The sequence below is a fragment of the Ursus maritimus genome, unplaced genomic scaffold, assembly GCF_017311325.1.
Source record: "Ursus maritimus isolate PB19 unplaced genomic scaffold, ASM1731132v1 scaffold_24, whole genome shotgun sequence".
Lineage (NCBI taxonomy): Eukaryota > Metazoa > Chordata > Mammalia > Carnivora > Ursidae > Ursus > Ursus maritimus.
Genome location: NW_024424897.1, coordinates 19,621,166 through 19,634,325, shown reverse-complemented (window position 1 = coordinate 19,634,325; position 13,160 = coordinate 19,621,166). Strand labels below are relative to the sequence as shown.

At 44.2% G+C, this 13,160-nt stretch overlaps 1 protein-coding gene and 1 long non-coding RNA gene across 7 annotated transcripts in view; one reads left to right on the top strand and one right to left on the bottom strand.

Annotated features, from left to right (window-relative positions):
- LOC121104987 overlaps positions 1-9,455 on the bottom strand; it is an 18,248-nt gene extending 8,793 nt beyond the window's left edge. Inside the window, exon 1 of the long non-coding RNA XR_005837376.1 lies at positions 7,520-9,455. This is a non-coding gene — a long non-coding RNA (uncharacterized LOC121104987). The remainder of the gene's footprint in view (positions 1-7,519) is intronic.
- ATP6V0A1 (ATPase H+ transporting V0 subunit a1) overlaps positions 1-13,160 on the top strand; it is a 58,884-nt gene that overhangs the window by 35,776 nt on the left and 9,948 nt on the right. For 5 of the 6 annotated variants that reach the window (XM_040640599.1, XM_040640598.1, XM_040640596.1 and 2 more), the window contains 4 exons: positions 3,194-3,312; positions 3,992-4,208; positions 4,588-4,695; positions 9,462-9,569. In XM_040640599.1, the coding sequence (XP_040496533.1) occupies positions 3,194-3,312; positions 3,992-4,208; positions 4,588-4,695; positions 9,462-9,569 (552 nt within the window). Of the gene's footprint in view, positions 1-3,193; positions 3,313-3,991; positions 4,209-4,587; positions 4,696-5,531; positions 5,607-9,461; positions 9,570-13,160 lie in introns of all 6 variants that reach the window. The other variant, XM_040640597.1, reaches the window with a different exon arrangement.

Sequence of the window (13,160 nt, the reverse complement as noted above, 5' to 3'; positions counted from 1 at the left end):
GAAAGAGTCCCAGGCAGACTCCGTGCTGAGCGCAGAGCCCGTTACAAGGCTTGATCCCATGACCCTGAGATCATGACCCGAGCCAAAACCAAGAGTCAGATGCCCAACCAGCTGAGCCACCCAGGTGCCCCTAACACCAGATTTTTAAACTGTAACCCTGAAGTGAGAGAATTGAATTGAAGATAGTTATTTGGTTTTCAGTTGAAGTATTTTTGGAAAGCCTTTGTGTATCTGTCTAGAGTACTTCCAAACCATAAGAAAGCCAAGGGCCTTGGGGAGCCGAATAATTTTTCCTGTGCTGCTTATTTCAGAGGTGCGTAATAATTTTGACCCTGGGAAGATTGACTTCTAAAATTCCTTCCCAGTTTATTTCTGTTTAACTTAGTTTGGTTTTTATTTTTAGCAGATATTTTAACAAAGCAGAAGCAGTTCTTTCCTATGGATTTTTAGATTTCCATTTTTATCCTTACATACTTACAGAAACTTTTCCCAGAATTAAAAAACAAAAAAACAAAAAAACTTTGGGCAAACAAAGTGTGATCCAATCTTTTGTGTTGTGTGCTGAAAGGGGAATGGGGGAGGAGTAGAAGAATGAGCATTAGACAGGAAGGAGTACAGAGTTCCAGAGGAAAACAGATCCTTGTGGGCCAGAAAGATCAAGGTTTCTTAAATGGGCATTAATTTGGCCTTTAAAAAATATTTCAGATTGTTACAGATGAGGAGAAGTGTGTGCAAAAGCATAGAGGTGGGGTTACTCGTTTTGATTCTTATAAAAGCAAATGTTACTGCAATGGTCCCTGTAGGCCAGGCACTGTACTCTGCCCTCGGCACATCTGATTCCACTCCAACAGTTCTAACAGGGAAGTACTGCTACCCCTACCATACAGATACGGAGACCACGGCTTGGAGAGGTTGAGTAACATTTCACATATGCATTTAACAAATGTTTATTGAATCCCTGTTGTGTGCAGGCATCGTGCTTGCTGGGGGAACACATTATTTAAGTTGTACCTCCTGCCTTCAAGTAGCTTAGAGTCTAATAATAATATTAGGTAACGTTATATAGTATTCTGTACTTAACAGAAAGTTTTTTGTGTTTTGTTTTGTTTTGTTGTCTTGCGTACATCTCATGTGATGCTTAGGTGTTGAGTTTGAAGTGCCTGTTGGACGCACAGGTGTAAATGTCCATTAGGCAGTTGGAGCCATAGAACTGAATTTCGGGGGAGATGGGCTGAGAGAGAACCAGCCACAAGTTTTCAGGTTAGAAGTCACCAAGGATGAGCTCCTCACAGGGAAACCGGTTCAGAAAAAATGATGCCAGGCTCGCTGGTGGAAGATCTGGCTTATCCTGCTACTGAGTTTGCACTTTATCCGAAAGAAGACGATAGGGGTGCGTCGTAAGTTTGGGCACAAGGCAGTGACTGTGTCAGAGGCATTGACTTAGGAAACGTGATCTGATGGTCAAGCAGAGGCAGAGGAACTGTGGAAAACAGTACAGATGTCAAAGCCCTTGGTGACAAAGCTTAAGGCAATTAATATTTAAAAATAGATGGAACTCCCCCAGAAGACAGACTGGAAGAACAGGTGAATGACAAGCTTATGGATCCCACAGAACTGTGAAACTCCAACGCTGGGGAAAAGAATGTATTGAGCTCCAGGTGTTTCCTCATGACTCATTTATCCTTCAGGCTAAAATCCTTCCTTCCTTCCTTCCTTCCTTCCTTCCTTCCTTCCTTCCTTCCTTCTTTCCTTCCTTTTTTTACCTTTTTCCCATTTCAAATAGATTCTTATTTTCCAAATAAATATATAAATAAAATTAAAAAAAATAAAAATAGATGGAACGATAGCACCGTGGGGATATGATCAGCAAAACAATGACTGTGGGAACATCTACAAAATAAATGTCCCAGCTTCTTCAAATATTTTGTAAGGAATAAAAAAGGAGAGTAGAGGGAGAATTTATAGATTAGATATTTAAGAGCTGTGTCAACGTAGAGACCTGATTTGGACTCTACTTTGAATAAATGAATCATTTTTTTAACAATTGGGGCACAATTAGGGAAGTTTAAATACTGATTATATGTCTCATGATATTAAAGAACGGTTGTTAATGCTTTGGGGAGTGATAAGAGTATTGTGGTCATGTTTTTAAAAAAAAATTAGTCCTGCGGCGCCTGGGTGGGTCAATTGGTTAAGTGCCTGCCTTCAGCTCAGGTCATGATCCCAGGGTCCTGGGATCAAGCCCCATGTCAGGCTCTCTGCTTGGTGGGGAGTCTGCTTCTCCCTCCGCCTGCCATTCTCCCTGCTTGTGTACTGTCTCTCTCTGTCAAATAAATAAAATCTTTTTTTAAAAAAATTAGTCCTTACCCGAGGAAGGGGGGTGTGGCACCTGCGTGGCTCAGGCAGTTAAGTGTCCTGCTCTTGATTTCAGGTCAGGTCATGACCTGAGGATCATGAGATTGAGTCTCATGTCCATACTGGGTGTGGAGCCTGCTTTAAGATTCTCTCTCTCGGGCGCCTGTGTAGCTTAGTCAGTTAAGTATCTGCCTTCGGCTCAGGTCGTGATCCTGGGGTCCTTGGATCAAGTCCTGCCTTCGGCTCCCTGCTCAGCCGGGAGTCTGCTTCTCCTTTGCCTCTGTCCTCCCCCCTGCTTGTGCTCTCTCTCACATTCTCTCTCTCAAATAAATAAAATCTTTAAAAAAAATTCTCTCTCTCCCTCGCCCCTTCTCCCCACCCTCGCCTCCCCGTCCCCAGCATGTGGGCACTCTCTCTCTCTCAAAAGAAGAAAAAAAAAAAGAGTCTGAAATATTTACGGGTAAAATACATGATATCTGGACTTTGCTTCCAAATAATACAGAGGTGGGGAGTAGGTTGTCTGTATGATAAAATAAGATTGACCTTGAGTCAATAGGTAATTGTTCACCTGGGTCATAGGTAAATGCGAGTTTGTTACACTGTCCTCTCTACTTAAGTCTATATTTAGAATTTTCCATAATTAAAAAAAAGCTTTAAAAAAACAGATGAATAGTAGCGCCTGGCTCACTCAGCTCGTAGAGGACACAACTCTTGATCTCAGCGTTAGGAGTTCTAGCCCCACATTGGGTGTAGAGCTTACTTAAAAAATATATAGGTGAATAATAATATCCTATTCACAAACTCTGTAATGCCTTTTTGTTTCCTTGGGTTGTGACAGATCTGGAACATTGCTACCAACAAACTGACCTTTCTCAACTCCTTTAAAATGAAGACGTCTGTTATCCTAGGCATCATCCACATGATGTTTGGAGTCACCTTGAGCCTCTTCAACCACACGTGAGTTGCTGTGTTTATGTCACAAGAACGTGCATAGCTTAGATAATGCTTTTGCCTAAAGAAATCATGACATCTTTGGGGAGGGATTAGTAACTCAGAACCCCGTTCTATGTTAAAGAAGTGCTTTTATAACAATCTCATATTCTTAAATGAGGCTTAATTAATATTAGTCCCTTAACAATTCACAACTGCAGTAAAGATCTTTAAAAAACCTTATGTCATTTTCATCAAAATGAGTGAGTTACTTTTTTCTTTTATGTGTAACTCACATAAAATTATGAACTGTGGTCCCAGAATGTACTGTGTTTTCCAGTCTCTTTCTCATGGGAAAAGATGGGTGGGGGTGGTACCAAGCCGTTCAAGGTCCAAAAGTTTAGAAGTCATGGTTAATGCTGCTTTGTCTCTGTTGGCCTCCAGCGCTCCTGGCTGTTGCTTCTTAAAGTGGTAAAGACAGAATTGAGGGAGCTGTAGGTAGAAAATCTAGTAAGTACTCCATTTGGTGTAGGGGTGACCCTGGGTCTGCTCACCATTTTTTTTTTTAAGTCAGCTCTATGCCAAACATGGGACCTGAATACACGACCCCAAGATCAAGAGTCCGATTCTCCACTGACTGAGCCGGCCAGGCATCCCTGGGTCTGTTCACTTTTAACATTTTTTTTTTTCCTCTCTTCCTTTTTAGCTATTTCAAGAAGCCCCTGAATATCTACTTTGGATTTATTCCTGAAATAATCTTCATGACCTCTTTGTTTGGCTACTTGGTTATCCTCATATTTTACAAGTGGACAGCCTATAATGCCAATACATCTGAGAAAGCGCCAAGCCTTCTGATCCATTTTATAAACATGTTTCTCTTTTCCTACGGGGACTCTAGTAATTCGATGCTGTATTCTGGGCAGGTGCGTCAACCCAGAGCTGGACTGTCTTAGGTGGTTACCCTAGATGAGGAAGCCAGATATTTCTGTGGCTCTGGAAAAGCCTTTAAAAATCTCTTTCTGTGGTATTAGTTTTCAGCCTGTACATCCAGACCTAAATTCAGCCCATCCTCCTTAGCTTCAGAGGATCTAATGTAATTCCTGTATCCACAAAGGGTAGAATTTACAACTCTGATCCTATGAGACAATTCCTGGGCTTTGCCACAACATCTGCTAATTATTTTGAGAAGCTAGGTAGTGTTATTCCTAGATCAGTAAGAAAGTACTGTTTGGGGGGAGATTTGGGCTGCAGTTGGAAACTGCGTGTTTGATTAATGTGATGCACCTTGTCCTTACTTTGTAGAAAGGAATTCAGTGTTTCCTGGTAGTCGTTGCGCTACTCTGTGTACCTTGGATGCTCCTATTTAAACCACTGGTCCTTCGCCATCAATATTTGAGGAGGAAGCATTTGGTGGGTGTATTTTTATTGCTGAAAGTTACTAGATTTTTTTTCCCTTACGATCAAGGCAATTCCTCATCAGATATAATGAATCATGCACATGTCTATGTACTGTTAAAATGTACTTGTGTCATAACCCAGCATGAGCACTGGACCTGCTGAAATTTAAAAAACAAAAAACACATGTTTTTGCTGTTCGAACGTCTGGATTCAGCTTTGAGTAGCTCAGGTAGAAGAAACAGGTCATAAGTTTTTACCTTCCCGGTCGTGCTTTGCTCGTGCTGTGCTCAGCATAATCCAGGTCTGGGCCTGCCTAGATGCAGCGTCAGCCAAATCAAGGCTGCAAGAGCTGCAGGTAGGTGAACCCACTCATGTGGTTTGCCTGGGCAACCACAGGGCTGACGCTCAGACATTTTCTTTTAAAATGAGACCATGATACTTTCACCAACCAAGACATCCGGAAAAAAGATTTGGTTTAAAGAACATTGATTTTTTTTTTCTTTTTAAAAAGCAGCACATACACTTGTGTTTACTTAACGTATGTGCGCTTATGAATTCTACACACACACACACACACACACACACTTAAGTTGCCAAATTTTCATTTCTGGCTATGCAATAATGCTTACTTATTATACTACCTGGTAAAGCCCAAAAGATCTTATTGCATGACTCTCATACGGCTGTTAGATTATTATTCCTGTTGGAGAGCAGCTGAGTTACAAGACCCTCCTTCTCCCTTTTCTGACCATCTTCATCCTTCCATGTACCCTCCATTCGTCTCCCCCCCTCACTCCCTCCCTCTTTTGTTTCTTTCTCCCTTCCTCTTCTCTTCCATTCACTATCAGGAAGGGCAGCCTGTGGAGGCCCCAGTCAGCCCAACCCCGAGCCAGCAGGGACTAGAGGCAGCAGCGGCTGCAACAGTGAGTGAATTAAAACTGACAAACCATCACATTTTGTGTAAAGAGGTGGCAAACAGTGCAGCAGAATTCTTTTCAATTATATTGAGAGCATGGGACATGTGTGCTCTTGGGAAGTACGTCCTTGTTACTCACTGAGACGATGACAGAAAAGATTTCCACCTCTTATGAATAGATTCTAATGTCATCTTTTGCCATTGGTCTACTAAGTTTCTATTAAAAACTGTAAGTACAGTCATGTCTATGGAAGCAAAGTGACTGTTGTACCCTCTCAGAATTCCATCATCTTAATCCAAGATGGCAACTCTTGGACTCATTCCAGTTTCATGTCTGTCTTTTATAACCATGTATTAGATGATTTTTCAGTGTGGAGCAAGAACATTTCTGTGATTCTTGAATTAATTTCCCTGCTCTTTAAACTTCTGCTTTGGAGGAACGCGTGAACATTGGGTCCATTTTAGCTCTGACTTACTCTTCTGCCAGTGGGACCGTATACATGTCCACTCTTTTGTGAGAGACTCAGAGGCCCTCCTATCCTCAGCTGCTCCACTGAGACCTCCAACCTGCCACGGGTCTCATGCGCTCTCTGCATCTGAGGCAGTAAGCAAAGTCATCTGTTTGGATCTTTCCTTCTCTAAATACCAACTCATGATTCAGCAACAGCACTTTGAATGTTAAGCATTTCAGTATTTGTCCTTAAAAACATCTCTTAACCAAACTCTTTTAATGTGTTGATTATCAACTTAGCCTGGTCTATTCTAGGTAATCAATAAGATGTTTAAAATCTCACCAGCAGTGATCACGTATGTTACTAGTGTGATCTAGTGGCAACATACTCCTTTAAAAGAAAATGAAATATTTAGATGGATAACCATTTCCTTCATTAGGTGTTTCTGATCATTTTAAACTTAGAAACCTGCTGTAATCCTTCTAGAATGAGTCTCAAAGGGCTGACATTTTGGATCAGAAGATAATTTAATGTTGCTGCTTGAAATTATGTTCAAATAGGGACTTACTGTCGCCTTTCCTATGAGAATTTTTTTTTTTTTTAAAGCCCACAAAGCACATACCATCCATGTATGGACACACTTTCCCAGTGCTCTTCTTTCTGCTGGTCTTAGCATATTTATGATGTGCTTCTGAGGCATCAGTCTTGATGCTTTTAACTCTGGCATCCTCTTCCGTGACACTATCCAAACTAAATGTCCCCAGTCTGGAAAGCTGCACATTCACGGGGTGTTCTTCGCCCCACTAGTTCTTTAGCGAAATATCTGGTTCTAGAGAGCAGCCTGAAGGCATCAGGATGGTCATTTTACAACAAGGGCCCTGGATTCTTGACCCTAAGCTCTTGAGGATACGATCACTGATCTGTGTTCTCTTCTCTGTCCTCTTGGTTGTTTATAAATGGTGTGTCACGGTTTACTTTTTTCTTTTCTTTTTTCTGCTGATGTATATGTCTCATCCCCTCTTCCCATAACTCTCATGTCCTGTGTCGTGAAGGGACACTTGTTAGTGTCTGCCGGGGGAGGTGGTTCACCTGTCTGCCTCTCACTGTCTGCTGGTTGGGAAAAGCTTCAGAAATGACCTTCAGTTTTGGGAGCCTTAAAGCCTGAAGGCTGCCTGGACTCTGTAACCCCTGTCAGGTACACTGGGGTCCTCTCCTGTCCCCAGTGACCTTTGTTGTCCTTGCAGTCCACCTTCTGAGGGTTGTCAGGTGTAAAGTTCGCATGACCTCCTGCAGGTGCCCAGGGTCTCAGGGCTTCCCGAATCTGACTACACATCAGAATCACCTGGCAAACTTTAAATTTGTTTGTTTCTTAGGGTATTATAATGAAAGAAGAAGTAATAAAGATGGCCCTTAATTCCATGACCTAGGCAATCCCCTACTGACATTAAAAAGTAAAATTAGGGGGCACCTGGGAGGCTCAGTTGGTTAAGCATCTGGCTCTTGATCTCAGCTCAGTTCTTGATCTCAGGGTCATGAGTTCAAGCCCTACTAAAACAAAAACACAAAAAAAAGTGAAATTAAAGCAACAGGTTAGAAAAAATAAAACAGTAGGTTAGAGAGTGCAAATAGTACAGAAAGTCCCCCTCTCCCCAGACCCCTTCTCCTGCTCAAAGGCAGGGACAATTTTGCTTCCAAATTTTTTCTGCATTTATCTTTTATCCATTAATATAAATATGTATATATGTTTGTACATGTATATGTATGTGTTTAAAACATACTAGGAATTGTGTTTTAAACTGTGGCACTCTTCTGCCCCTTGATTTATTAGGTTTTAAATTTTTTAGTGTATCCTGGGAGATTGTTCACTCTTTTATAGTTATCTAGTTGTCTAATTCCATAGAACATTTTGTTGGATATGCTAAAATTGTGTAATCACTCTCGTTGATGGATGTGTTGGTTGTTCCCAGTTCTTTGCTATTACAAATATGAATGCAGGGAACATCGCTGTCCATGTACCTTGATAAAATTTCATAAACATAGATGTTCCCAGCAGTGGGACTGCTGAGTCTCAAAGGGTACATGCATTTTTTGTCTGTGCTTGCATTTTCAATTTTGATAGACAGTAAAAATGATGATACAGTTTGTACTTGGGGAAATGTTTTTTTAAACATAGATTTCCCAGGCCCCACTCCAGACCTAAGTGTACAGTTTCTGGAGGTAGCATTTGAGAATCTGTATTTAATTTAAAGGTGATTCTGATGCAGCTGGTTTTCTGACCAGCACGGGAGAACCCCTGCTACAAGGAGAGAGACTTTGCCCGGACACTGAGTTCTGGTGGTCTGTAAGCTGTGGTAAAACGGGCACCTCAAGAGGTGAAGCTGTGAGTAGGGACCCCAGGTCAGTTGACCAAACCTGTTGGCACATCGTGCTGCTGCCCAGAAGGCCGTTTTGCAGGAGAGCAGTTTTTGAACCCTTGCCTCCTTTGGGCTCCCTGATCAGAACCTGGAAGAAGTGGGTCTAGGGGCTGTTTCTTTAGCTCCTTTTCCCCACTGGCAGGTTAGCACTCATTGCCATTTGTCTGACTTCACCCCAGTTCTGCCTGGTTTTTGCATTCAAAGAGTCCTTTTGCCTTAATAAACCCAAGCTTTTCCAAGTCAGGTTGACTTAGAAATTCTGGTTCTGGGGAGCCTGCTGAACGCAATGCGTGGGAAACGGGAAGAAGCAACACCCAATCAGCATCTGCCCACATGCCTGTAAAAGAGTTGTTCTAACTAACACTCCAGAATCCTCCACTGAAGGAAAGGAGCCTTTTCTTTTTCTTTTTTTTAATTCTGTATTCTGTAGCCACGGGCTGATGTACATTAAGCTTTTTTCCCTTCCCTGATCTAGGAAGTCCTTTGTTTCTGGGCAGAGACCCTGTCCGCTTCTGGGAGAGTTTGCTGGAACTCTTGGGTTCCAGTTGAAAGCTTATCCGATCAGGTTATAGTCACCATGTCATTTGGCTCCCCTCCCTCTTAGAAAGTCTGATCTTTAGTTCTAGAAAAACTTAGACCCCTGACAGCTTTACAGATAGAGCTACAGTCGTTGTAAGAGTCTGTTCATATAAAGCTTTCATTCAAGCAGGCATCTCAGCTAGCCTTGACCGAGGCCAGGTCGGTGCGTCCTGGTGTGGCAGGCAGGGCTGATGAGAATGAGGTGGGAAATGCGGCTGGGGCTGGGGCTGGGCCGGTGGTGGTTGGGACGGGGACAGTGGTTCGTTTTTACTTAGCTGTTGGATCAGCGGGTTTTGATTTTGTTGTTAGAACATATGCTTTTCTGAGGTTTGTATGTACTAACTATCACCTTCCCCACCCCACAGAATGTCACATTAAAGCCCAGGCAAATTCTACTCTTTCTGTTCATCTGTGTAGGGAACTCTCAACTTTGGTGGGATCAGGGTGGGCAACGGACCGACAGAGGAGGATGCTGAGATTATTCAGCATGACCAGCTCTCCACCCATTCAGAGGACGCAGAAGAGGTAAGAGCCAGTGGCGTGGGCTTCCTCTCCTTCTCCTGTGGGTCAGCCCCCGTCTTGTGTGCGGAAGTGGCCTCCCTCCAGTCTTCTTGAAAGATGAAAACACTAATACTAGTGATCAGCCTGCCTTCTGGGCCTCTTCGGGCACCACAGCTTTTTGCAGCGGACCTGCTGTGAATGCCCGGTGCCCCCTGCAGAGCCCACGACAGTTGTGTTCCCTTGTCCGAACCCGCTGAATTCTGAGTTGCCCGCAGTACTCTGCGTGCCAGTCTCAGTGACTGACTGTGCTCCTGGGGCCCGAGGGCAGAGTAGGCCCAGGCTTCCCCGCTCTTGTTACTGGAGACACAGCCCCCTTAGGGTAGCAGCTTCATCCCTTGCCCCTTCCAGGGATGGTTCCAGTTGGAACTGTAGCCACGGGTACTTTTAAAGTCTTGTCCTACTAATGTGCTCCTGTTGCACATGCATTATTTGAGCTTTTTAAAAATGTTATTTGCCTACTTTTTACAGGGAGAGTGAGAAGTAGTAAGGCCAGATTAGACTTTGCCTTAAACAACCTCCAAGCTGGTTTTTAAAATCCAGTCTCCTTGTCTGACCACACTCACACCACAGAGCTTCTGAAATGAACTTTGGAATGTCATCTATTCATTATATTCTTTTTTTTTCTCTTTATGTTCTTTTTGAAGCAAATAGAAGAGGAGTTGGGGACCTAGGTGACTGAACTTTTCAGTCTGACTGACCACTTCCCCTATGTGTACGCCATCTTTAAAAAGAACTTGTTAAGGGTTGGGTGTCTTTAAAAACGATGTATCTTAATGCTCTAAATCCCACTGGGTTTGCTTTCCGTGTATCCTGAGGAGGTCTGCCTCCAGCACATGAGGCCCATTTAATATTAACGGTTTTCCCCAAGAAACAGTCAGTAACCTTGTGCTCGTGACTTGTGACCGTGTGTGGCATGGCTTCCACTAAGTGTAAATTTGTGTTTACAAGCCTACCGAGGATGAAGTGGTAAGAAACAAGCTGGCTTTGCCTTCATGTTTATCTGGGGCTTCTCTTCCCATCCTTGTGATCACTCTGCTGACCCTGCTGCAACCGGGGCCCACACGTGACACCTGCGCATCCCGCATTCACTGGCCATTTCTAACCAGTTCGTGAACCTGTGTTCTGAAAAAGCTCATCTCCATTAACTGCATCTCATGTCGGTCACCTCTGTCTTTGTTTCATTGACTTTGCTGATCTAATACCTCTGAGAATGGCTTTGAAAGGAGCTACAAGTAATGTCTGCTTTGGCATTCTTGAAGTGACCCCCTTGGGGGTTAAATCCTGTTGGTCTTTGCCTTCCTCTCCTGTGGTGTTATGTATGGTATGGTCGCTCTGCCGCTGGGAGTAGCTGTTTCCTCCTTGCTCCTCTGAGAGCTTGTGAGTAAAGCTCACCCTTCCTCCCTGTCTGAGATGCAACCAACCTCTTCCTACTGTCCTCATCAGCTTGATGATGCTTAAAGTGAGAATTGCTGGACCCTCACTTGGGGGTCAGCTCTACCTCCCTATGACCCAGGTGGGAGGTAGACAGCTTTCAAAAAGGAGGCTTTGCCTCTCCGATGTATCCCAGAAAAAACAATCCCATCTGCATATTATACCAGGTAATAGAAACAAAGTTGGCTATTCAGGCCACATTTGGAATAGAAGGCCTTCTAGCTCAGCAGTAATTCATTTAGCAATACACGAATTTTAAATTAGGTTTTTTAAAGGCCTTGCTGCACTGTTTGCATCTTCCCCCAAAACTTTTCTCTAAAATACCTTCCCTTTCCTGTCTCTCCTGGTCCTCTCTAAAGGGGCAGTGGGATGGGAACAGGAAAACCTTTGCTGTTCTGTGTAAAAACAGACCGTGCTCGGTCTTCCTGAAGGCTGGAGAGGCTCTTTTGCTGGCATCCGGGAGCCTCTGTGTTCCTGTGAGCTGCTCATCTGCGCATAGTCACTGGTTGAGCTGCCTGGAAGGGCTGGCTGGGAGTGTGTTCCGTGTTAGTGAGGAGCCCAGCCCTCTCCCAGTAACACAGCCTCCAACAACACTGCTCTTTCTAAGTGTCTTCCTAGTTGAGCCCCCGGTGCCATGGTCACCATCAGAATGGTCCTCATCTGTAAGCCATGTCCCAGGGGTTTTAGACATCCACATAAGATGCACTGTAATTCAGCCTCCCTAGTCTCTGGCCCCTCAGCTCCCTCAAGGGTTCAGCTTCCCGTGGCTTCCTAAATAATGTGACATTTTATCTTTATCAGGCACATGTACAGTCTAGTTCTCCACAGCCAGATTTAAATTAACTGTTAGAATTTTGTAAAGATATCAAACAAAAAAAAAAATTTTTTTTAAGTCCAGCCTACTTCTAGAACTTCCCCTTTTTGCTTGGCTGTGAAAACCTATTTGCCCCATGCAGGCCATTATTCCAGCCTGGTGGAAGCAGGGGAGCACTCAGCCCAGTTACAAACCAGGGCCAGGCTAGTTGATTTTTAAAAGGGAAATCTTTAAAGGCTGTAACCATTCAGCAAGGGTCAGTGGCACCTCTCCCTACTGTGTCATCCCACCCGGTGTGATCATCCCACCCATCCATCCACGTACTCATTCCATCCATCCATGTATTCATTCATCCCCCTCACCCATCCATCCATTGAGTCATCCCACTCACCCATCTGTTCATCCCACCCATTCATTCATCTCACCCATCCGTCCATCCCGCCCACCCATCTGTCCATCTGTCCATCCCACCCACCCAATCATCCATCTTTTCACTCATCCCACCCACCCATCCATCCATTAATTCTTTTATCTCACCCATTCATTCATTCACCCTCTATATGCCAAGCACTCTGGTGCTACAGAAACTGCAAGAAGAAAAACATAGCCCTTGCCTTCAAGGAACTCCCAGCCAAATTGAGGAAACAGCCTGGGTGACAGATGGTGTGATTAGGTGTGCCCACGATGCTATGGGAACACAGAAAGAGGAAATCTGACAAGCACTGGGGTGGGGGTGGAGAAGAGGAGACCAGGAAGTGATTCCCTAAGGAGATTGTTGCTAACTTAGTCCGGTCAAGCAGGAGTCTGTGGGAGCTGGGTGGGAATGCAGACGCGTCAGTGTGTATAGTTACCAGAAAGACACAGGCATGTGGGCCCATCACGTATTGGGGATAAACAGGTACACGGCTTGGCTGGAGCTCAGGGCCAGGAGTTGGAGAGCGGTGAGAGGGGAGCCTGGAGTTTCAGAAACTCCACGCGGAGTGTTTGGATAGCAAAGAGCCGGTCAGAGGGTGGGGAAGCCGGAAGTGTCACAGCATATGTGCGTTGCTGAAATGCTCTGGTGGGGGTGTTTTAGGGGATATTGGATTGGGGAGGGGTCACAGTCTGGAGGCATGACCAGTGAGTCCGATACAAGTCATGAAAGAATCGGGAGGCCTGAAGTGAAGTGAAGCATTGGCAGGGATTTGGAAAGGAAGGGACGGATAATGAGATCAAGGAAATTAGAGCTGGAGGTCCCAGGGCCTTAATGTAGGCAGTGAGAGTGAGGATTCAGGATTGACTGCCAGGCTTGGGTGCCTGGGGCCCTAGTG